Source organism: Eublepharis macularius, chromosome 4 (genome assembly GCF_028583425.1).
Source record: "Eublepharis macularius isolate TG4126 chromosome 4, MPM_Emac_v1.0, whole genome shotgun sequence".
Lineage (NCBI taxonomy): Eukaryota > Metazoa > Chordata > Lepidosauria > Squamata > Eublepharidae > Eublepharis > Eublepharis macularius.
Window position 1 is genome coordinate 22,538,497 of NC_072793.1, and position 25,441 is coordinate 22,563,937.

General features: G+C 46.2%; 1 protein-coding gene across 3 annotated transcripts in view; it reads left to right on the forward strand.

The window, feature by feature from the left end:
* KIF19 (kinesin family member 19) overlaps nt 1–25,441 on the forward strand; it is a 46,921-nt gene that overhangs the window by 9,293 nt on the left and 12,187 nt on the right. For all 3 annotated transcript variants that reach the window (XM_054977048.1, XM_054977049.1, XM_054977050.1), the window contains exons 3-9: nt 13,872–13,982; nt 16,070–16,157; nt 17,264–17,400; nt 21,024–21,149; nt 22,714–22,908; nt 23,449–23,595; nt 24,265–24,387. In XM_054977048.1, the coding sequence (XP_054833023.1) occupies nt 13,872–13,982; nt 16,070–16,157; nt 17,264–17,400; nt 21,024–21,149; nt 22,714–22,908; nt 23,449–23,595; nt 24,265–24,387 (927 nt within the window). The remainder of the gene's footprint in view (nt 1–13,871; nt 13,983–16,069; nt 16,158–17,263; nt 17,401–21,023; nt 21,150–22,713; nt 22,909–23,448; nt 23,596–24,264; nt 24,388–25,441) is intronic.

A 25,441-nucleotide genomic window follows, 5' to 3' on the forward strand; every position in this document is an offset into this window, starting at 1 on the left:
CTTTCTCTGTGGGGGCCCAGACCATATATAACTATCCTCACCCCACCTCCAATCCCTGACTCACAAAAGATGAAGCAGGAATAGCTTGGTGAAGTGAAGCTGGAGAGCCAGTTTGGCGTCGTGGTTAAGAGCAGCAGGACTCTAATCTGGAGAACCGGGTTTGATTCCCCACTCCTCTGCTTGAAGCCGGCTGGGTGACCTTGGGTCAGTCACAGCTCTCTCAGAGCTCTCTCAGGCCCACCCACCTCACAGGGTGTTTTGTTGTGGGGATAATAATAACACAGTTTCTAACCTGCTCCGAGTGAGTGTTAAGTCATCCTGAAGGGCAGTATATAAATAGAATGTTGTTATTATTATTATTAAATGTTGTTCATCTTGAAGGTTCCCCTGACCAGACATTTCTGTTTTATTTTGCTACAATAAAACTAACATAGCTACTCCCCTAGAATCATCGAATCCAGACACATGTTGATTCCGCACACGTTGGATAATGCATTTCCAATCCTCTTTAGAGAGCATTTGGAACTGAATTTTTCGTGTGTGAAACAAAAAATCCACTTCAAAACGATTGCTAAAGTGCATTGAAAGTGCATTATCCCATGTGTGCGGAATCAATTATTGTCAATAAGCGTGTTATGCCTTTACACCTTTTGCTCGCCAAAGAGTTAACATTACTAGGAAAGGTGTTGAGGTAAGAGGAAGGGCAAAGCTCCGTCTCTGACTGTGACATTGGACTTCCCTAGGTCTCGACTCTCAGCCTTTATTTCTCCCCCACCCCACCTCATAGGCTTTTTTGCACGAGGCGGACTCCTTTAAGCGACCTCTTCTATCATCCCTTCTAGATGGGAAAAACAAAACAATGATCCCTGTTCCATTGTGTTTATTCATTTAAATATATGGATATTTTAATATGCCCGTTGCCCAGCAGTGGCATTAACCTATAAAGAGCGCAGGTGGAAGATCAAACAAAATTGGCGATAAAACAGCTTTCTCAAATGGCTCTCTGGTATGCATGCCCCCTTCACATGCAACCATAAAAAGTAGAGATTTTTCCATGACGTAACTAAGCATTATCTAATGAGAGGCAAGAATGATTCTACTTGGAGATCTTAAGTTCTTTAGCCCCCATAGAAAAATTTATATCTGACAATAAAGTGATATCCATAAGAGTTCAGAGGGTCTGAGTAGGCCAGGGTCCCCAAATTTTGAGTCTGCAGGCACCTTTAGCACAATGTGGTATGTGCCGCCACAAAATGGTTGCTGCAGAAAGTGGAACTAGCCAGCCTTACCCTCCCAGTAAGGTTGCCAAGTCCAGGTTGGGAAATTCCTGGAGATTTGGAGGGTGGAGCCTAGAGAGGTGGGGTTTGGGGAGGGGAGTGGCCTCAGTGGGGTATAATCCCATAGAGTCCACCCTCCAAAGCAGCCAGTTTCTCCAGGGGGACTGATCTCTGTCACCTGGAGATCAGTAGTAATTCCGGGAGATCTCCAGTGACCACCTGGAGGCTGGCAACCCTACCTCCCAGTGCGAAGGGTGGACCTAGCACTCACCTTTCTTGTTATCTCCCAAGGCAGCGCAGTGATGTCACTCCCAGGAGTGATGTGATCATGCCACCCCCAGAGCACACCCGGGAGGCCTGTGCCCCCCCTGCACTGGCCAAGTAAGTGGAGATGGAGGGTGGGAGCAGGGGATACCCCACCCCCACCAGGCAGCCTTAAACCAGCCACAAAATTACTGCAGTGCCCCAACATATCTTCAGTTACACAGATAAGATCCTTGTGTTGCAGTGACAGCTGCTGCCAAAGCAACATTTTTATAAATCTGCACAACTAATCAACTCTCCAATGGCCAATCAGAAGCCTTGCTGGGCAAAATCCCCACCTGGCCCCGCCCACATTATAAAAACACTTGGCAGGCAAGGTGTCAGCAGGTGCTGTAGTGCCCATGGGCACCACTTTGGGGTGGTGGATCAGACCCTTTTCCACTCGAGCCGTCCAAGTAGCAACTTGGAACAGCCCGTCAAGGAGTGTGCCCATACACTACTTGGACTCCGCTTTCTCCCAGATGTTTGTTTTGTAGGAGGAGATGACTCCCGTTGGTCACTTGCTAGTCACTTGCCATCACCAGCCAGGCTGAGCCATGCCTCTGAATCCTTGCTAGCTCTGCAGCAAAAGATGATGGGCAACACACCCAATGATGTACCCTGAATCAGCTCCGGATGACACAACTGATGGGCTCACCTATCTCTTTAAAAGTCAACATGTTATGAGCCTATGAAGTGTTCCATTTGGATTAGGCTGGCAATGCTGGGCAAAGGTGTACAATTAATCTGCCCTTTTCTCAGTGTAAATCGGCAACTGAGAGCCAAGCTACAAGTGACGCCTGACACAGGTTGGACACTTGTCAGCTTCCCTCAAGTTTTGATGGGAAATGTAGGCATCCTGGTCTTGCAGCTGTAATGGAGAGCCAAGCTGTAAAACCAGGACGCCCACATTTCCCCTCAAAACTTGAGGGAAGCTGACAAGTGTCCAACCTGTGTCAGGCGTCACTTGTAGCTCGGCTCTTAGAGGTGCTGCTTGCCCTGCAGGGAAACAACTGGGATGAATAGAACCCAAAGCTAGTTTACATCAGGGCCGTTTCCACACGACTCACCTTCAATCGGAACATTGCGAAAAAAACACGGAAGATAGCGTTTTCTCGTGTGAGTTTTGTGCAACATCGCGCAAAACTCGTGTGAGACAACGCTATCTTCCGGATTTTGTTCGCAGCGTTCCGATTGAAGGTGAGTCGTGTGGAAACGGCCCAGGAAAGGGAACAAATGGGAGAGTTATCCCCTCTCCCCACCCACAAAGTGTTATGATGCTAATGAAAACGGGCTCATAGCTGTTACATTTTTTTAATTTTATTTATGTTATTTATAGTCTGCCTTTCTCACTAAGACTCAAGGTGGATTACATAGTGTGAGATTAGTACAATCAGTGTCAAGGACATTTTTATACAGTGTCAAGGACATTTCCAAAACAATGCCATAGGGTAAATAAATACAAGTTTACAAAGACATAGCATTAGCAAGGATCCAATACCAGGACTGACATTAGACAACATGAAGCACGGGTAGTTCATGGAGTACATATTTAAAACAACAGATAATATGTAAGGCAACATAGTGGTGAAGTCTGTGGTCCTTAACTCATTAGCGAAGCATCTGAGACCCCCTCCCTACAATACAGCCCTCCTGAGTAAAACATTTCTAAGCAACCATTCCACTCCTGTAGGGTCCCCAAGGTGGTGAACCCCAAACATTAAAACATTTCAACATTTAAAATAAAGAATATATACAATAATTCAATAAAAACAGAAAAGAGTCTAGTAGCACCTTTAAGACTAACCAACTTTACTGTAGCATAAGCTTTCAAGAATCACAGTTCTCTTCGTCAGATGCATGGAGGGTAAGAAGAAACTGGTCAGATATATAGGTGGAGAGGGCAGGGAGGAGTAGATGCAAACAGTAGCTTCTGATAATGGGATCAGTAGCTTCTGATAATGAGATAACCATTCATAGTCCCTATTCAATCCAAGCCTGACTGAGTCAAATTTACATATGAATTCCAATTCAGCAGCTTCCCGTTGGATTCTGTTTTTGAAAGGTTTCTTTTGAACCACAGTGACCGTTAAGTTCTTGATGGAATGTCCTGGTAGATCGAAGTGTTCTCCCACTGGTTTCTGGATGTTGCCATTTTTAATGTCAGATTTGTGTCCATTTATTCTTTTGCGCAGAGGTAGGCTGATTTGTCCAATGTACAGAGCTGACGGACATTGCTGGCACATGAGGGCATATATCACGTTGGAGGATGAGCAGCTGTAAGAGCCAGAGATAGTGTAGTTGACGCCATTGGGTCCTGCAGTTGTATTTCCTGGGTAGATATGAGGGCAGAGCTGGCATCTGGACATTGGTATGACCCAGCACATAATGGCTCAGCACGTATGACTCGCATGCTTTGCATGCATAAAGCTCTGGCCTCTCCAGTTAAAGGATGCCAGGCAGTAGCAGTTGGGGAACTGGAAAAGCTGCCGCTGGTTACAGTAGGCAATAACTGTGCTAGACAGACCAGTGAGCAGACTAGATGTAAGGCAGTTTCATACAGGGCATTTTTTCTGGGAAAAGAGGTGGTGGAACTCCTAAGAGGGAAATGAGGGGAACTGATCTCTGTCTGGAGATCGGTGGGGCTGGGCCACCGGACACGTGAGTATTTTCAAGATGTGCCGGAACTCCGTTTCACTGCTTTCCTGCCGAAAAAACGCCTATATGTTCTAGTGGTTAGTGTCCTAAGCAGGGCTTTTTTCAGCAGGAACGCGGTGGAACGGAGTTCCGGCACCTCTTGAAAATGGTCACATGGCCGGTGGCCCCGCCCCCTGATCTCCAGACAGAGGGGGTGTTAAGATTGCCCTCCGCGCCATGGAGCGGAGGGCGATCTAAACTTCCCTCTGTCTGGAGATCAGGGGGCAGGGCCACCGGCCATGTGACCATTTTCATCGAGGGCGATTTAACCTTTAAAAAACTCTCCCCTTGTTCCAGATGATCCAAAGTGACATCATTGTGCGGTCCTGAGTTCCACCACTGAGTTCCACCACCTCTTTTCCCAGAAAAAAAGCCCTGGTCCGAAGTGTTGTAAGTCTTAAGTTTTCTAAGAGATCCTTTTTTCAAAAAGCTACCCCAAATCCTATCACACGCATGCATACATGCAGCAGGAACAAGCATGCTATTCCCAACCGATACGTGTTTGTGTTGTGTAGGCACAGACTCTGTTCTTGCAATTAGGAGCAGCAGCCCTAATCATGGTGGTGGATCCTGCAAGCGTACTCTTTGATCTTTCAAGTGTACAATTTGAATCTGTATGCCGAGTGCTGTACTAGGGTTGCCAGCTCCAGGTTGCGAGATTCCTGGAGATTTTGGGGGTGCCGCCTGGAGAAGGTGGGGTTTAAGGATGGAAGGGACCTCAGCAGGGTATAATGCCGTAGAGTTCACCCTCCAAAGGAGACATTTTCTCCAGGGGAACTGATGTCTGTTGGCTGGAGATTAATTGTAATTCCGGCAGATGTCCAGCTACCACCTGGAGGCCCAGATTAGTAGGTTGCATGCTAGTGAGGGTTGGATCAGTACACCCAGGGCTTTTTTTCAGCGGGAATGCGGTGGAACCTCTTGAAAATACTCGGCAATAGGGTGTGAAAATAATACTATTTCAAAGACTCCCGTGTGTTCCTTCCTCATTTCCCTCTTGAGAGTTCTGCCACCTCTTTTCCAAGAAAAAAGCCCCTGAGCACACTCACTCCTGCTTTGCATGCATTGGCCCTGTATATACAGGACTCTTCCCCCTACTCCATTAAATCCTAGCAAAGGTCAGTCCTGTTTATCTCTAGCTGAGTAGGATTTGTATCTCCAACATGTAACAGGCAGTAATTCACTAGTGAAGCTGTTTTCTGGCACAGGCTAGCAGAGATGGAAGAACCTTTTTATGTGTTGAATTTCTGCTTGCGACCGAGTTGTTAAATATATGGCGCTTGCCTCTGTTTGTTTAAAAAAAAGGGGCTACCCTATTTGCAGATGGCCCTCTCCAGAGTAGGTCACCTTTCCCTCTCCCTTCAGATCCCTGCGCTGAAACCTCAGGACTGGGCCACAGAGGCCCAATTGTCTGAGTGAAGTTATGAGGCCGGCCAGCAGCATTTTTGGCATTGTTCACAAAGCGCCCATTAATGCCCGCTGAAACAATGCCCTGATTCTCCAAGCACAATAGTCAAGAGCTGCCAGCACAGGCTGTTCTTCTTGCTGAAAGTTACCTGCACCCTTACCTGAAAGAGGGTGACCGTTCAGATCCATCCAGGTGCTGAAGGGGAAAATACTTCAGTTTGTCTGCACTCAGAATATCAGCCAGCCTTATGGTTCAGTAGCACCTGCCTGCCCCTATTACCACACACGTATACCCAATCAGGGCTCATTTCGAGGGGGAACGCGCAGGAAAGCAGTTCCGGCAGTTCCCCAGAGAGGTCACATGTCAGGTGGCTGAAACGGCCCGGACCGGGCCTCTGATGGGTGGTGGATCCCGCTCATCAGCGGCCTGATCCTGACCATTTTGGGCCCCTTTCGGCCCCTTTTTGCCATTTTGGGCCCAATTTCGGCCCTGAATGGTCAGGATTGGGTCCAAAACAGCCAGAATAGATGATGTCAGGGGGTGTGGCATATGCAAATGCCATTAGTTATACTAATGACACACTTCTGGCAATGGCAAGAAGTGTGGCATATGCTAATGAGTTACGCTAATGAGTTCCTCCAGCTCTTTTTCTACAAAATGACCCCTGTACCCAATCTGATAGCACAGTCATGTTGCCTCTCAGAAATTCTTTGGCAGTCATGCTGTGTCCAGTTGAGTCCAGCTACATCACTCCCACTTCAGTCATGCTTTCCTCTCATCAACCTTCACTCCTGTTTGCGCATTCATGCACAGCCCCCAGTTGCCTCCTACCCCATTTTCCAAGGACGGTTCATGCTTGGCACAACTTCTGGGTATTTTTATTGGGTGGGTTGCTGGGGCTTGGAAAGGAATTCAATAATTGTTCTAATGTATAGACTGGAGCATTTCCCAGATGGTTACTTTAAGTTGGCCTCATTTCCCAGTAATTACAGTTTATTGGAAGTTCCTCCAGAACCCATAATACAATTGAAAAAGACATAAGTTTGTGGCTAGTGGCCACTGAAGTTTTGAAAGAATGAGTTTGTAGCTCTCAAATCAGAAATGCAAAGCGGAACAATTACGGAAGTAGTTTGTTACAGCAGAAAGTCCAAATTAAGAGACAAAAGTGATGGCACGAGTCCTCTAACTTGTTTGTAGCTCCTGTGCAAACTTTTTTAAAATACGTAGTTTTAAGTATTTGTATTTGTGCTTAAGTATACACACCACCAGCTTTGGGACTGTTTCATGTTCCTGACAAGGTGCTGTCCTTCCAAAATGAACAAAGATCGTATTTTAGCATGCAGAGGAAATCTGCATTGGATGAGATCGAGTAGAAAACATACTGGGTAGCGATAACTACAAAATCCGTATTCATCAAAACTTTCCAGAATCTCAGACTGAACTTTTTGAATTTCAAACACAATATAAGGCTACTTCTGCATAGCCAGTCTTTTCTACCCTTGTCCCCAGGGTCCATTTCGTAGAAAAAGAGCTGCAGGAACTCATTAGCATAACTCATTAGCATATGCCACACCCTTTGACATCACCGGAAGTGTGTCATTAGCATAAGTGGTTTACATATGCCACACCCCCTGAAATCACCTGTCCTGGCTGTTTTGGACCCAATCCTGGCCATTCAAGGCCGAAATTGGGCCCAAAATGCAAAAAGGGGCTGAAAATGGCCGAAAAGGGGCCCAAAATGGTCAGGATCGGGCTGCTGCTGAGTGGGAGAATGATGCACCACCCATCAGAGGCCCAATCTGGGCCATTTTGGGACCAGTCCTAGCTGTTTTGGCCCCGATCCTGGCCGTTTCAGCCCCAAGCCAGGCCGCAATGGGCACAAAATGGCCGCAGATCAGGTGGGCGGGGTCACCTGACATGTGACCTCTTTGGAGAACTACCAGAACTGCGTTCCTGTGCGTTCCCTCTCAAAATGAACCCTGCTTGTCCTGCTTATTGTGTGTGTTTTGCTAAGTTGCTTTGAAAACTCAACATCCACGTATACTCTCCAAAAGTGCTTATCTTGCGCTTTGTGGTTGCAGGCAGCTTCAGCAGTGCCTATAAAAAGTAGGTTTGGAGGGGAGGTCAGGCACTTTCGTCACCGTTGTCTGCCTCCCTTTCAAATGTATTTTTTTGATCTGCACATGGGTGATCACATGCTGAGAGCTTGGGTGGGGGGGGAGCCAGGTGGCAATTGGAGGATTCCTCAGAGCACTTTTACCATTCACATGCTCAGGAATGAAGAAAAATGGTTGCGAATTTTAATTTAGGCTGTTGCCACACATCCTTAAAGGGACAGCCCGCTGGCGGCTTTTCCTCTTGACTCCAGATGCCTCCGTTTTCAAAACGGTTGCAGAGTGTTTTCCAACCGTTTTTAGGCGTTTCTTCTGCAACTGCAGTTTCGTCGGTCTTTTGGTGCAGCTTGACAGAGCGCTTTCCCCCCACACACATTAATTTTCCTTGGAATAACAGGAATACTAATAAACAATATTATACATGTGGCACTGACAAATACAATGTGAAATTATAATTCTGTTTCACACCTCTTGAAGTTCCCATATCTAAACTTCAACAGTTGCTTAACTTGGAGATTGCTTAGCTGCACCGTGTTAACATTTGGAAGCACTTTTCTTTTCACAGTGATTCAAAAACTGTAATTGACTTTTGAGATCTGCAAAGTCCACCTCGGACTCTTTGCATGCACTTGGACATTCACCATGACTGAAATCAGATAACTTGCAGCACAAAAACAACACAAGTTTGTCTGAATCCTTATCCACCCCATTATCTGCTAGAATGAAGAGAACTTTTTCGACATACAATGAACTACTTTTTATGAATACAGATTGTTACTTCTCGCTTTGATCATTGTTTTTAAGGTTCCCATCATGAGATTTACCTTTTCTGCCCCTGTGGCTTTCTTTGATCGCTTTGCCATGCTTCTCTCATCTTGATGCCTGGGTGCCATACTTGCCGATGGGGTTTCAGAAATATGCTGTCTCCAGGAAATGCTTCCCAAGAAATAAACCCTTTTACTCATAATGAAGATGCCTCCCTTTTAAAAGTGTACTGTTGTTCCATGACATCCTCTGTCTGACTCTGCAAAAGGCTGAGGTCCTTCTTCGCCAAACCACCTCCAGACTTAGAAGAAGGCTGCTGGCAGGGCTTTTTTTCTGGGAAAAGTGGTGGTGGAACTCAGGACCGCACAATGATGCCACCTTGGGTCACCTGGAACAAGGGAGGAGTTTTTTAAAGTTTAAAACGCCCTCGGTGAAAATGGTCACATGGTCGGTGGCCCCGCCCCCTGAACTCCAGACAGAGAGGAGTTTAGAATGCCCTACACGTGGCGTGGAGGGCAACCTATACTCCCCTCTGTCTGGAGATCAGGGGGCGGGGCCACCGGCCATGTGACCATTTTCAAGAGGTGCCGGAACTCCGTTCCACCACATTCCCGCTGAAAAAAAGCCCTGGCTGCTGGACCCCTGAGCCCCCAAGAATTTTCAGACCCTCATGACCTATTTCCCTTTGTAGGGTAGAAACGCCTCAAAAAGGGAAAGGAGTTTCGATCCTGTCTCTTTTCATTCTCTCCCTGTACCCTAGAGCCTGTGGAGCAGCCTCTCCTGGAACTATTCAAACCCCATTAACACCAAAGTTCAGCATTTGTTTGTTGTTTTAAAATATTTGTATACTGCTTTTCTGTCCTATACTCATAGCCAGTTTCCATAGATACAGACAATGCCGTAGACAACAAAAATATTAAAACTTGGGCCCGTTACACATTCTCCCCCAGACCCACCTCACAGGGGTGTTGTGGGATAAATGGAGGAGAGGACAACAACGCAAGCTGCTTTGGATCCCCATTGAGTAGAAAGGTGGGGTATAAATGAAGTAAAAGAAAGAAAGAAAACAGCAAACAGCAGATTATCAGACCGTCAACACAGGAGCAGGTTAATTTCGAAAGAGCCATTGTGGTATTGTAGTTAAAGTGTTGGGCTAGGAACTGTGAGACCCAGCTTTGATTCCCTGCTTTAACCATGGAAGGCGACCTTGGCCCAGTCACATGCTTTCAGCCTAGGCTACCTCACAGGGTTCTTGTGAGGATAAAACGGAGGGGAGAAGAACAGTGTAAGCCCCCTTTGAATCTCCATTGGCAAGAAAAATAAAATATAAATGAAGCAAGTACATAAATTGTTCAGTCTGGTAATTTGTTCTAAAGATCGCCGGAGATGGCAGTTCCCACACTCCCAAACAACTGGGGCTGACATTGAAAAAGTCCAAGCATGAGCTCAAACGGCGCTGACACCCCTCAGCTTTGAGACTGCAAACAGCCCTCGTGATGATAATCATAGCGCTCTTGGTGGCTCCTACCGAAGAGGCAGTCCAGCCAGTATGTCGGCTCCATTATTGTTTCTTTAACAGCACTGGAGTGCATTGAAATGCTTTTATGTGGCTGCCTCTGTAAATATTAGCAGGCGGAGCTACTTATTTACTTCATGCAGCTAGAAGGATTGTGCTTCTTAAGGAAGCAACCATTCCGGTAGATGCTTCTCGATTGTCCTGGTAAATGTTTTGTGGCTAATCTATCCCTCTGTCTTTGCAAGTCGCCGTTTTACACTGAGCCCCTTTTGAGGCCTCTTAGAGAGGATGAAACCCAACCGAATGTTGTTCTCTATGGCAATCTGATCTGTGTACATACACAAGGAAGACAAGCTGTGCTTACTGGGTATAGCTGCTGGCAACTCCTGAGCCATTGGTAGCTGTTTTGGTGGCAGATATCGAGTCCTACTACTGAATGATTAAACTCAAAAAGCCTTCCCACCCTCTCTGAAAGCTTCAGGCAGGGGTCTCCAGGAGCAATGCTGGTCTCATGCACGGGTCATTTTGTAGAAAAAGAACTGGAGGAATTCATTAGCATAACTCATTAGCATATGCCATACCTCTTGCCATCACCTATCCTTGCTGTTTTGGACCCAATCCTGGCCATTCAGGGCCGAAATTGGGCCCAAAATGGCAAAAAGGGGGCTGAAAATGGCTGAAAAGGGGCCCAAAATGGTCAGGATGGGGCCGCTGATGAGCAGGAAAGTGATCCACCATCTATCAGAGGCCCAATCCAGGCCATTTTGGCCCCAATCCAGGCTAAAATGGGCCCAAAATGGCTGAGAGCCAGGTGGGCGGGGCCACCTGACATGTGACCTCTTTGGGGAACTGCGTTCCTGTGCGTTCCCCCTCGAAATGAGCCCTGCTCATGCATATGATTACTTCCAGGGCTTTTTTTCTGGGAAAAGAGGTGGTGGAACTCAGCGGTGGAACTCAAGACCGCACAATGACGTCACTTTGGGTCAGCTGGAACAAGGGGGGGAGTTTTTTAAAGTGTAAATCGCCCTTGGCGAAAATGGTCACATGGCTGGTGGCCCCGCCCCCTGATCTCCAGACAGAGGGGAGTTTAGATTGCCCTCCACGCTGCTGTGCAGCCACCGGCCATGTGACCACTTTCAAGAGGTGCCGGAACTCCGTTCCACCGCGTTCCTGCTGAAAAAAAACCCTGATTACTTCCATTCTGGCCCCTGGAGATGGTATTACTGAACCACCCCTGGGAACATCAAACACATCATAGAAAAGCACCCTGGGGTTCCCACTTACTGAAGTTCCACAGGGAACTAGCCTCGTTTCAAAATGAAACGTCTAAGCATTTCTTCCCATTTTCAGTGCCGGGAGAAAACAATGTTGCCCTGCCCCTTGCAAGCATGCACATGTGGGTGCCAGCAGAGAGTCCAGTCTTTTCCCCCCTCCTGCAACAGCGCTCACCTCTAGAGCACACAAGCAACGCTTTCTTTTCCCAGACTCCCTCCCTGGTCGCTTATCTTGTTGGGATTAAATCCGGTAAACAAAACCTGCCCTGAGCCTAGCAGTGGACATCCCGATGGCTAGTATGGGCCTGTCCTTCTTTGTCGCCCCAGATTAGGGTTGGCAGGGATCAGAGAAACACAAAGAAGATTAATGGTTCTCAGGCGGGGGGGGGGCACGTAGACTAAGAGTAACAGTCATTGCTAAAGCTCTAAAAACCCAGTCCGGTATTGTCCATTGCCTCTTGATCTTGTGTTCTCTGAAGCCACCACCCAGTCCTACTGATGCTTCCGATCAAAAAGATCTCTCCCTTGAGATATGCCTTGTTGATCATGGCTGCATCCCCGCTGGAGACTTGAGCCCTTCTCAAGCCAACGCTGAACGCTACGGCCTGTCCGTTGGGCATATCTAGGCTTCTGTTGGTGGCAGGCTTTTTAACGTGCTACTAGACCAGGGTGGTAATTCATAAACTAGTAGAACCTCCACTGACTATGGGGGGCAGAGGTGGGTCAATTTAGCAGGCTTCCTATCAACGCCCAGCCTCCTGCTAGTTGTCCCTCTGGGTGTTTCCCAGCAACTCCTCTATTACAGCTGCACAATCTAATTAGCCAGTTGCCGGCTCCAGGCTCAGTACTCAGGGGAGCTAGAGCTGCTTTGCTGATTATTAAAAGCTGTTGTATCTTAGAGGAGATAAGTTCCAGAAAAATAGAAGGATCCTGGAGAATAGGATAAGTTCTATCTTGCACCAGCTCTCCCAAATGTTTGCTGGAACACCTTGATACCATTTCTCCTACAGTTCTGCACTCTCAGATTGAAGGAAAGGAAGAATGACAAGTTGTTGGGCTCTGAGCCATTGAGGTCTGTACCGAAGAGGAAGAACTTTGGAAATGGTGTGAATACTAGGAGCTTTGTGATCTGCCCTTGTCTGGCCAACAGAGTAGTAACTTCTCAAGGCCCCAGGTTGCTGTAGTTTGTGCTGCTGGTAACAGGAGCCCCGAAGTAAAGAACATACTTCCCAGCCCGTGTTTTGGCCTAGCCCTGAAAATGATAGTGGTCGCCAAACTGTGAAATGCAACTTTAATGAAATGAGAAACTAAAGTCTCAGGGAGAAAGAGGGACTACAAATAACATAAATAAAATAATAAAATAAATAGAAGCAGCCTGGGAGATAGTTGCAATTCTGAATTAAGGACCTGCAGCCGCTGAAGAGAAGCAAAATTCTAGCGAGCGAGTCTTAAAATTATGTTGGAGACAGGCAATAGGATTTAAGAGTGCTAAAAATTATGTGACAGAGAGGAAAAGTTTTCCCATGGGGTACACAACTCATTCTTTATTATCCACATCCTCATAACTGTCTTCACTTCCTTTCAGTGCCCTTTTAGTAAGGAAACAAAGAAAAGACGGGTAAATGTAACTGCTCAAAATTTAAAAACGGATTGGAGAGCAGGGTTGTGTGGATATGGCAGCAAAATGCGTCCTTTTGCCCAACATACAAGCCAAAGTCTTCCACTTCCCAGCCACCTCCTTGTGATTTGTTTCTATCCTGCCCTCAGATAATGTGTGTGTATTATGTGCCGTCAAGTTGCCTCCGACCTATGGCAATCCTATGAATGAGAGACCTCCAAAATGTACTATCATTAACAGACTTGCTCAGATCCTGCAAACTGGAGGACTTTTTTTGAGTCATGTATTGTTGAAGGCTTTTACAGCCGGAGAACGATGGTTGTTGTGGATTTTCTGGGCTGTATAGCTGTGGTCTTGGCATTATAGTTCCTGACGTTTCGCCAGCAGCTGTGACTGGCACAGTGTGACACTGAGAGATCTCTGTCTTTTGGTGCTACACCTCTGAAGATGCCAGTCACAGCTGCTGGCGAAACGTCAGCCAAGACCACAGTTATACAGCCCGGAAAATCCACAACAACCATTTTATTGAGTCAAGCCACCTCGTTTTAATAACAACAACAACATTCGATTTATATAACACCCTTCAGGACAACTTAATGCCCACTCAGAGTGGTTTACAAAGTATGTTATTATTATCCGTACAACAAAACACCCTATGAGGTGGGTGGGGCTGAGAGAGCTCCAGAGAACCGTGACTAGCCCAAGGTCACCCAGCTGGCTTCAAGCGGAGGAGTGGGGAATCAAACCCGGCTCTCCAGATTAGAGTCCCACACTCCTAACCACTACACCAAACTGGCTCTCTTTTAGGTCTTCCTCTTTTCCTACTGCCACTTTTCCTAGCATTATTGACTTTTCCAGAGAATCTTGTCTTCTCACGTATACAAACAAATCCATTTCAGATGGTCGTCCTGATGGATCCAATGGAGGACCCCGATGATGTGCTACGCGCTAACCGCTCTCGGGAGAAATCCTACATGTTTGATGTTGCCTTTGATTTTGCTGCTACACAGGTCAGAATTTCAGACATCCGTATCCACTCACGGAGGGCCATCAGGACCAAAGGTGATATAAGGCAACAAACACATTCTGCCGATATATATATATTTTAAATGAAAAACTGCTGCAAATTGGATCAAAGGAACAAAGTAGAGTGCAGACCATTTTTTCCGATCAAAATCTCTCTTTCCAAGCTGGTTTTCCATGGGTGGGGGGAGGTACATTAATGCCTCTGTTATTCCCTGTGGTTGAAAAACAAGGCAGAGAGTTGAGAGAGGAAGTGGCCAGATGGGGAAAGAGCAAGTAGCACCTGTCTCATCCTATTCTCCTGCTTCTGCTGTCATCTTCTTAAAAATGTTGGAAGCCTTTTGCCAATGTTTGCAGTGTAACATCTAATTTAGACCTAAAATGGTTCTGTAATCCCAGCCTTCCCTTATTGCCTGTCTCAGGTACAGTACCAGGTGGCAGATGGGATGGCAGGGCCAAACCTCAAGATCCGGTTTCATCAGCTCCATTTCAAACTAATTTGCACATTATAGTGAAATTGGAGCTCTTTGGTGAGAACTGTCTCTGCTATGCCAGTTGCTAAACCTGGAGCAAGCACTGGGAAGGGGAATGGAAGAGAAGGAACAAGAGGGGAGGCTTGCTTTGAACAGACAACCAATCAGTTGTCACAGAGCCAAGCTACAAGCGATGCCTGACACAGGTTGGACACTTGTCAGCTTCCCTCAAGTTTTGATGGGAAATGTAGGCATCCTGGTTTTACAGCTTGGCTCTCCATTACAGCTGCAAGACCAGGATCCCTACATTTTCCATCAAAACTTGAGGGAAGCTGACAAGTGTCCAACCTGTGTCAGGCGTCACTTGTAGCTTGGCTCATGGTTTGCATGGGTACTGCCTTCTAGTGGTTAATAATTATTGCTCAGGGCATGGCATTGCTCAACTCTGAATTCTCCTTTTTGACCTGTTACATCAAAGTGCCTCATTTCTCAGACTGTGTAATAAACGAGGTACTCAAACACACACATACATATATACACACAGACGCAAACCTGGTTGAGTGTGGAAGCAGAATTTAACTTGCCCTCCCCTCCTAGTCGATGTGATGAGACTGTTTGTGCAACATGGGTATGTGTTTTCTTCCTTTTTTTCCCCTCAGGATTTTCAGTTCTCTGGAACAAGTTCTTTTGGGCCTGTTTGCCCTCCAGCTTTGGAGGAATGAATGCTGCCAGCAAAGATGATTTTGGTCTTTGAGCTGCTTCTCATGTTAACTCCTTCCCCACATGAAGCAGAAAATCAGTGTAGGGAAGATGCTTTCAGAGAGAGATGGGCCCTTTTCACACCACATACCTGCTTCCAGAACATCGCGAAACACAGCGCAAAAAACACGGAAGATAGCGTCTTCTCGCAAGAGTTTTGCGCGATGTGGTGCAAAACTCACGAGAAGACACTATCTTCCGTGTTTTTAGCACTGCGTTTCGCGATGTTCTGGAAGAAGGTATGTAGTCTGAAAAGGGCCACGTAGCTTGAAACTGACCAAATGAATTTCTGATTTCTGAAAAAGATACACGTCTGGCTTTGGAAGGTGGTAATAGAAAATGGGCCACAAAACATTCCATCCCACCATTCTTAAGGTATAGATAAATTAGAGTAGGGCAGAAGAGGGAAGAATTCTTCTCTGGGTCTGATTTACTGTATGACAAAGAGAAGAATTTAGCAGCTGGGAAGCTTCTCTCAGACTCCTCATCAGCATCTCTCAAATGAGCGAGATCTCAAGATGGGGCGGGGGGGTGCATAGAAGGTTATCCAGTCCAGATTCTAAAATTACTTAACTGCACCACTGAACTGGCTCTGGAACCCAGCTATCTAGAGGAATGCTCAGTTTCTTCCTGAAAAAGGATTGCTCGCTAGGGATTTGCAAATCTCTGTTATCCGTTGTGAACCTGACAGCAGGACAGTAACTTAGCAGAAGAGCCAAACCCTATTGATGTTGGAGGAGATGTTATTCAAGGCACTTTGCTTCCTCATACTGAGGCAATTTTCTCCCATTGTCTCCCTGGAAACAATTTATTTCTTTGATGTCCCCCCCCCACCCTTGCAGGAGATGGTCTACCGTGCCACCACCAAGGGCCTCATAGAAGGTGTCATCTCTGGATACAATGCTACTGTTTTTGCCTATGGCCCCACTGGTAAGAGAACAAGCTCTTCTCTGAATGAGACATATCCCTGGGAAATCCTTTTTGTCTTACTACTACTACTACTACTACTACTACTACTACTACTACTACTACTACTACTACCAGTAGTAGTAGTAGTAGTAGTAGTAGTAGTAGTAGTAGTAACAACAACAACAACAACTGCACTTATATACTACTCTTCTAGACAGATTAGTGCCTCACCCAGAGTGGTGAACAAGTTAGTGTTATTATTATCCCCACAATGCAGCTGGGGAGCTGGGGCTTAGAGGAGGGGCTTACCCAAGGCCGCCTACTGAGCTCATGGCAGTAGTGGGATTCGAACCAGTAGAGTGCTGATTTGCAGCCAAACCGCTTAACCACTGTGCTACAATTTGTGACAGCCAAGCTCTGGTTACTGCAGGCATTCACATTGTAGCTGTGAAGATTAAAATTGCTTTGATGGGCGCCCAGCTGAATTCCCTGTAAGTGAAGTAGAGTAGGATCAAAAGAAGGTATCTGTCGTCCACGTGCTTTGCTCCCTTCAAAGTGATTTTTGAACTTGCTTTCCTATGCCCCTTGACTGGTAGAAAATAAACTCCCTTTTCACTAACAGTGGAGTAAATCTGAGACGAGAAACTAGATGAATGTTCAGCGTCGTTCTTCTGTGCAGTCCAATATTGGGGACCATTGCACGCAGGTCTGCCGACTGGAGAAAGTTTTTCAAAGCTACTTTAAAGCTCCATTAGGGGGTCGCTTCTCCTAAGCCGCATAGCAACCACTTTTCCCACCTAAACGGTCATGTGACTAGCTGGAGGAGCCACACACACACACACCCTGTTCAGTTCTCTCTGAGCCGCCACAAGTCATATTTAAATATACATATGTTCAGTTGTGAGCCCACGGTAAAAGCAGATTCATTGCAGATATGAAACACATAGAGCCTTCTGTCAAGATTTGGATGGGGGAGGGAGCTTTTTCTGTTTGAACAGAAGCCCGATCTGCCCAGTACTGATCAACTTGCACTGAGTTCCACCTTTCGGTACCTACCCACCCCCCAAAATGAAAATACGTTATCTGTTTATCAGCCGTGAATTCATTTACTCTCTTTTCATCCTCAGGGTGCGGAAAGACCTATACCATGCTTGGCACTGACAATGAACCTGGAATCTATGTACGGACGCTCAACGATCTTTTCCATTCTATTGAGGAGACCAGCAACGACATGGAGTATGAAGTGTCCATGTCCTACCTAGAGGTAAGAGCGGGGCTTTTTTTCAGCTGGAACGCGGTGGAACGGAGTTCCGGAACCTCTTGAAAATGATCACATGGCCGGTGGCCCCGCCCCCTGATCTCCAGACAGAGGGGAGTTTAGATTGTCCTCCATGCCACGGCACGGAGGGCAATCTAAACTCCCATCTGTCTGGAGATCAGGGGGCGGGGCCACCGGCCATGTGACCATTTTCTCCGAGGGCAACCCACTGAGTTCCACCACCTCTTTTCCCAGAAAAAAAGCCCTGGGTAAGATTGGAAGATGTGTGTGTGGGTCAGCCTAACCAGACATCAGAGATGGGAAGGGATTGCTTACTGGTAGGGCCTTTGGCTTCTCATCTGCTGTGCTCTGATTCACATACCTGTTTCTGAGGTGCTACTAGAATGCAAGACACTTCCCGCCTGGTTTTCCTTGGAGAAGAGGCTGAACTGTATCTTTGTAATACACAAAGTCTGTTACAAACAACAGGCAAACATTACTGAAATTGGGCTGCCAAGTACAACTCAGGTTGACATCGCTGCTTATTACAGAAATGCACATTTTCTACTTTTCAGCCGTATTCCTATTCTGATCTGAAAAACCCAAGTGCCAAAGAGTTGCATGGGAAGGAGCCTTCCCAATAAAGATCCATTCCTGTTCTAAATCTTGCCCAGTAGTCCTTTATTCCCCCTACCCCATAAAGTTGCCTCTTTCCAGACACCCCATTCATCCCTTCTGTTTTTATGGCGGATAAGCACACCACGCTGTGCTCAGATAATCCCCTTGGTTACACACCAGGATGGAGGCTAGTATAATATTGACACATGCGAGCAGCTTGGAACAAACAGCCACCCAGCAACAAAGCAGGGAAGACGGGCTGGAAGAGCAGGATCTTCTCCCATGGCCCAATTCTCTGTTCTTCCTAAATCAACTCCCTTTTAAGGTATATTCAAGCTTTCGCCCATGATAGCTGTGGCTTTCAGTAAGCTCGGACTGATGGCACTGAATTTAGCCTATAGAACTGTTTGGCACATCAGGGCAAGAGCAGTTTTTCATGCATTTGCAGCGGTATGAAAGAAGCTGACCAAAACTAAACTCAGGACATCCAGCACTGGCTGACGAAACAAGATAATTGTTGCCACAGGCTGAGCTGTAATGCCAATAGTCTCCATACCAACCCCTTTAACTTCTTGACTAAACTGGATGAGTCACGCAACCTAAGGCAAAGAAATGCAGTCCCACTGCAGTCCTTACTGGTACTTCTGGAAACAATTTGAACTATTTGCCATTTTTAACAACAGTAAGTTCGAAGAGTTATACCCCACTTTTCTCCTAAAAACAATAATAAAGGCAACTTGCAAGATCGAACTGTAAAAAAGAACGGGCAAGCAAATACCATAAACTTGTGGAGACATGCACGAAATATATATGCATTTATTTAATAATATCTATCCCACTTTCACCATCAGAGCACTCAAGGTGGCTTATAGAGATTTTGAAAAACACAAAACAGTAATCCTATATTAAAATCACATGTCCCCAAAAAATTCATCAATAGAAAGCCGGAGTAAGCAAGGCCGTCTTTAGCTGGTGCCAGAAACTTAGCACAAAGAGAAATATTGGTGGGATGGGTGTTTCCGAATCAAAGATGCCACCGCAGAAAAGGCCCTGTCTAAAACAACAGTCTGAAACAGCACCACCAGAAACTTAAAACACAAATAAAATATCAGTACGCAGAAGAAAAAGTTAAAATTAATACGTTGAGAGCTGATAAAATAACAGATAGTAGAAATCAGCAGTAATCGTATGAGAGATAAAAATTAAAACTGTAAATTAAAACATCAGATCCTTATCAGTTTGAAGACACATTAAAGCTATTCTGAAATAAAAACAAGTCTTAACAAATTTCTGGAAGATCAGGTGTGAGAGGGCCTGATAAACCTTATGTGGCAGTTGGGGACCGTGGCTGAGAAAACTGTATCATGTGTTCATACAACTTCACTTCAGCTAACTCAGGCACACACAGCAAGGTGCCAGAACCCATTCTCAAAGCACAGCCAGATGGCCATTCAGGTCCTAAGCTGTTTAGAGCATTCAAGGGCAATACCAGCCCTTTATATTGACCCCCTAGAAACAAATTGGCACTTAATGCTGTCGGACCAAGAGAAAACAGCCTTTGTGGTGGACACCATTTAGAGAATCCTTGCTTTAGAGAATCCTACTTTGAGCTAGGTATAAGCTTTCACTGTAGAGGTGAAGGGATCAAAACATATCCCTGTTGTGCCCATAGAGAGTCATGGCCAATGATGGGTTCAAGGTTCCACCATCAGACATTCAGGAGGTGCATCACACCCACCTTCTTCTTACCTTCATGGCCCAAGAAGCAGCTGCAGCTGCAATTCTAGACCTCGATTTGTAGCCTTGGGGAGGGAATTTGGGGAGAAGAATTTGATGCAGTCTCCCGTTGTGATTCCACAGTATGACTTCCTAGAGTTCTGGGTCCTGACATATAGTGTCCTGTCCTGCTAAAAGCCCAGTGTTGTGGCTATGGGCAAAACAAGGATAGGTTACTTGAAGGGCATTTTATCTTCCCATGGTGACTTAGGAAGCAAGCCCTAAACAGGTCTAATGAAAAGTAAGTCTTGTTTTATTCACTGGGGCTTACTCCTAGGAAAGTGTTCTTAGGAGGGCAGCTGTAACGTCTTAGTCATCCACTTAATGCTCAATTTTCCCTCGTACACGAAAAAGGAAAGCTTTCAGATGTGCTGAACACAGCAAAGAGCGTAATAAAGCAGCATGCTTACACGGAACTACATTTTCTAACCCTCTTTTGCTGCTAGGGCTTTTCTCAAGGAACGGTAGGTTTGTATAGTGGCTAAGAATTCTCTTGGGCTTGACATTCCCTCCTCTAGCAGCTGCTTCTGGTGCAGATACCATGCCATATATGGTTAGCTTCTTGCATGAAGCAGTGCCTACAAAAGATCTTTCTCTCAACCACATGCATGACTCTGGTTTACCCAACCAGATGGGCAGGTGCAGGGCCATATTAACCCATGGCCGGGCCCCTAGGCGTTCAGGTATTTTGGGCCCCCTCCGGCACTTCAGTCTTTCACCCCACTACAGCTGCCAGCCTGACCCTGGTACGGTAGGTACTCGGCCGCAGGACATAGCCCTATATCCATTTTGAGGGTCTCCTGAAGAATTTTAATCACAATATTAAAAATATTTTTATTGCGTGTGTAGAACTCTTTAGGAAAGCACATTTTGGGGGTGTAATTGTTTAACACTGTAATATTTTGAAGTGAATAAGTGTTTATTTTAAAATTATTAAAATATGTAAGTTATGGATAATTTTTTTTAATATAAGAGACAATTTGTTTCACTTCAATAAGGAAGCAGTTAATTATCTTGCTAATAGAGGTTATATAAGATAATCAATTAATGTGGGGGGGGTGCCTCAGCAAAAAAACCCTGGTGGGCCCCTGATCCCTGTGGGGCCCCTAGGCTTCGGCCTAGTCAGCCTTATAAATAATACGTCTCTGAGCAGGTGCCTTCCTCAAAGATGTTAAAATGACCGCCACACTACTTTGGACCCTACCATGGGGATCTGCTCTCTTTTTCTTAACTAGATCTACAACGAGATGATCCGGGACCTGCTCAACCCTTCCCTTGGCTACCTGGATCTGCGTGAAGATTCCAGGGGTATAATCCAAGTGGCCGGTATTACTGAGGTGTCCACCATCAACGCGAAAGAGGTGAATGGGGACCAGAGGGCCAGAAATGTTGCTGCTCCTGTGTGCGCTTCTGCAAGAGTAGTGACCCCCCCCCCATACACACACTTACTAATCTTATGTTCTGGAAGAGCCTGCCATAGTTTTGTACCTTTACTGTGGTGAATTAGGGATCGTTCTGAAGGAAGATCTAGAAAATGCAGCCTACTGAATGTAAACAACTGACAGCCTTGGTCAAACAAGCCCAGCATCTGGACTCTAACCTTTTTGTTAGAAATGCACCTAGCATCATACCTAGTATCATTTTTGCTGGGAGGAGCGGTGTGAAATCCAGAAGAATCCCTGTTTTTTTCCTGGATTGTACATTTTCGCCAATATTACCAAAGCAGAACTAGTTCCATTTGTTCTCAAAGTGCCACTGTGTACTCGAGAAAAAAGGATTATTTGTCTCTGGAAAGGAGTAAGAAGGAATGCTTTCACTGCAAATAATTTTCCATGTGGGAAAGGATGAGGAACACATTTCCACGTATATCATAATGTGGGGATAATACAGAAGTAAAGTAAGACAGAGAATGATTCTGCACACGTTGGATAATGCACTTTCAATGCACTTCATCAGTCGTTAGAGGTGGATTTTTTGTTCCACACACACACAAAAATCCATTCCAAATGATCTATAAAGAGGATTGGAAGCACATTATCCAACGTGCGGAATCACTCATACATACATTCCCAAATGGCGCCTACCAAGATATCGGGCACAATTGCCTTTTGTTTGTAGAATGAGAGGTTTGCAAAGTTTTCCCTTTTATTTGTAGCTCCTTTGCTTTCTGTGGCCTGGGTTAGAAATTGTACAGAACTACCAGCCACGGGGAAAGAGTGACTGTTTAAGTTGACAGCTCACCAAGAAGCTTCCTCCTGTATTGTGTTCAAAAACAAAAACATGGGACTTGTAGTTTTTGTTTGTTTGTTTTGTTTTTAGGGTGGGGTCCCATGTCCACATCCACTGACTTGGCTGCCACCAATGAGATTTGGCTTTTTGGATTTCAGGGGTGGAGTTTGGATGGTGTGTTTGGGAACAAGCATAGAGACAGGGTTGGACTAGATGACCCTAGAGGTACCTTCCAACCCTATGATTCTAAGAAATACTTAGGACTGGATCCTGTCAGTTTCAATGGAGGGGTCGTTGATTTTCACCCATTCCCCCCTCCTGCAGCATTCTTCCCTCTTCCTGTTCCTGGAAGTCCCTTGTTCCCCTTGAGCAGCATGCAGAGGGCATTCGGGGCTGCAGGAGAAGGGGAGACAGAGGAGTTGTGCATTTTTGCAAGATCCAAACCTATAGAAACACATGCCCCTTGGTTTCCACTTTGCTTTGGGGAATTCATCCCTCTCTGTCTGATCTGCATGTTGAGTGGAGCCAGCCAAGTATGTCTGTACATACACTGTCTAGTACAGGGGCTAGACTGTTGAACCCATTCCCCAAAACTCAAGGAAGCTTCCCTTTCCCTCCACGCCGGATGATATTCATGGCTGCTGGATGGGTTTCGAAGGGTGCTCGCGTGCCTTCAGCTGCTTCTTTCCCACGCAGATAATGCAGCTGCTGATGAAGGGCAATAAGCAGCGGACCCAAGAGTCCACAGCGGCCAACCGGGCTTCCTCACGCTCCCACGCTGTGCTGCAGGTCACCGTGCGCCAGAAGAGCCGCATTAAGAATATTATGCAGGAGGTGCGCGTGGGCCGACTCTTCATGATTGACTTAGCTGGCTCTGAGCGGGCCTCGCAGGTATGAGGGGAAAGGGACAACCCTCTCAGCGATGAAATATTATAGGGCAGGGTGGGCCTAGTCCGATATTCTAACTGCTGCACCCTGCTGACTCTCAAATACGCAGAGCTAATTGCCGTTTTAACTCATAAAACTGTTATTTTGGCTCAGGTATTGGAGAGGAAAATTAAAAACTATTCCACAGTCCCTTTTCCCTCCTCCAACACCTTCCTCCTTAGCCCGCACCAGTCCTATTCAGCGCATTCTTTTTCATGCCATTCTTTCCCCTGAGCTTAGCCTCATCTCCCAACCTTCCCAGCTTAACTCAAGTTCTTTTGTGCCTCGCTTGCAATCGTACGTTTCCTTCCTGAGGCCGCTGCTTTCAAAGCCGCTTGTATGCTGGAGAGAGAGCGAAAGAGAGTGCAGCGATGATAGGGGCAATAGATTCCAACCCACTCCCAAAATTACAAGCAAGAAAAATGGCACTGGGTGGCCCTTGCTTGGCCTTTGCCAGAACAACGGCTCCATTCTCGTGTCCGTCCTCCTCTCCTCCTCCTGCAGACACAGAACCGTGGGCAGCGAATGAAGGAGGGCGCTCACATCAACCGCTCCCTGCTGGCTCTTGGCAACTGTATCAACGCTCTCAGCGACAGGGCAGGCGTCAAGTATGTCAATTACCGGGACAGCAAGCTCACTCGCCTTCTCAAGGTAGGTGGGGTTGGCATCCTTTGCCATGGATGCTGGGCTGGCAGAGCCTCTGTTAATTTCTGTATTAAGGCTAATATCCTCCTCTTGGGACAAGAAGAAGTGATTTGCTGGGAAGTGGGGAGTGCTAAAGTGTGTTCAATGTTATGCTCCCAAGGCTGAAACTAAAAGTACGGTAAACAAAAACGACAGCCCTGTGCTGAATCCTCTCCTTCCCTGTTCACAACGTTTATAACTTAATGGCATGGCTTGAATAGTGAGGAGTCCAGTAGCACTTTTAAGACTAACCCACTTTATTGTAGCATAAGCTTTCGAGAACCACAGCTCTCTTTGTCAGATGCATGCTGATGAAGAGAGCTGCGGTTCTCGAAAACTTATGGTACATTAAAGTTGGTTCGTCTGAAAAGTGCTGCTGGACTCTTTACTATTTTGCAAATACAAACTAACATGGCTAACTCCTCTGAATCTATGACGCATGACTTGAAGCGCATTGTGCATTGTTTGTGGGGAAACGTGTCAGGGCAGGGAGCCAGATGTTACAGAGGGAGAGGCGCCATTTTCTGCTCTACGTGCTCTTTTGTGGGAATTAGATGCCCTTGTATGGATACATGTGGGATTCGAGAGTCATAGGGCTGCCTCTGGCCTATATGAAGCCTTGTTTTCCAATCGCAGGACTCACTTGGTGGGAACAGCCGGACGGTGATGATAGCTCATATCAGCCCTGCCAGCAGTGCCTTCGAGGAGTCACGGAGCACCCTGACCTATGCCGAGCGTGCCAAGAGTATCCGCACCACAGTACGGTCCTGCAGCCCTTGCCCTCTTTTCTACCCCTTCTGCTCAACCTGCGTCCTGACCTCTCATGTTTCTGTAAAGGGGTTTAGCCCGCCTGTTCCATCGCTGTCAAGCCAGTCCTTCAGTGTTCTGGTCCCAGACATCCAAACATTAATATTAGTTTCCTAAATGCTTGAATCGCTCTCAGATTGTCACATATTTTTAGGGAGCAGGTTTTGTTTGAGAACAGAGCTCTTCTTTCAGACATACAAGTTGCTTCACTTCAGAGCAAAACAGCTCTGTGCTTTCCAGAATCATCCGACTAGTCAGTGCTGGAAACAATGTTAGTTAAGGCGGGCCTTTGGTCTGATCCAGCAAGGCTCCGTCTTCTCCCAAGGAATAGACACCTGGATTCTAGAGTGTCCTGTAGTTTTGATTTCACAACCTAATAAATATTCTTCCCTTGCAAAACCTCTAAATTTCCCCTCAGTCCTTTCTGTTGGAAGAGGAGGACTCAGCGCTGTCCCTTTCCTCAGGTTTCAGGGGACGGAAACCAAAGAGTTAGAAAGACAGAGAGGTCAGAGCGTCCTATTTACTGTTTACTGCTCTGACTATCCTTTTGATATGTAGATTGCTATTCTCAAGTTTTCCTCCTCCTGACTTCTTTCCTCTCACCTCTTCTCTTCCTGGCTTTGTTCCAGGTACCATCTCTCTCCTCCTTCCATCTTGGAAGCATGGATGCAGGACTTGTCCTAGCATCCATGCCCATCCTTAGACTAGATAGGTAGATAGAATCTATCCTCCTTTCCTATCAGAGTGTGGTGTTCCTACAATAAAGAACTCTTATATCCTTTCTAAGTATAAGCAAGTGTATTCTTTGTTGTTTTCTCACCTGCACACACACCAGCCAGCAGAACCAGCTCACTGCCACCTATAATCGTGCTTCCTCTCTAAACAGCAGACTCTGCTAATGGCCCAAACATAGAATTCTTTAATTAGGTTTCTGGGGCCAACATACGATTTATTTATCACTTTACATCATCTGAATTTTCTAACCATTCTCCAACCCTGCCTTTCA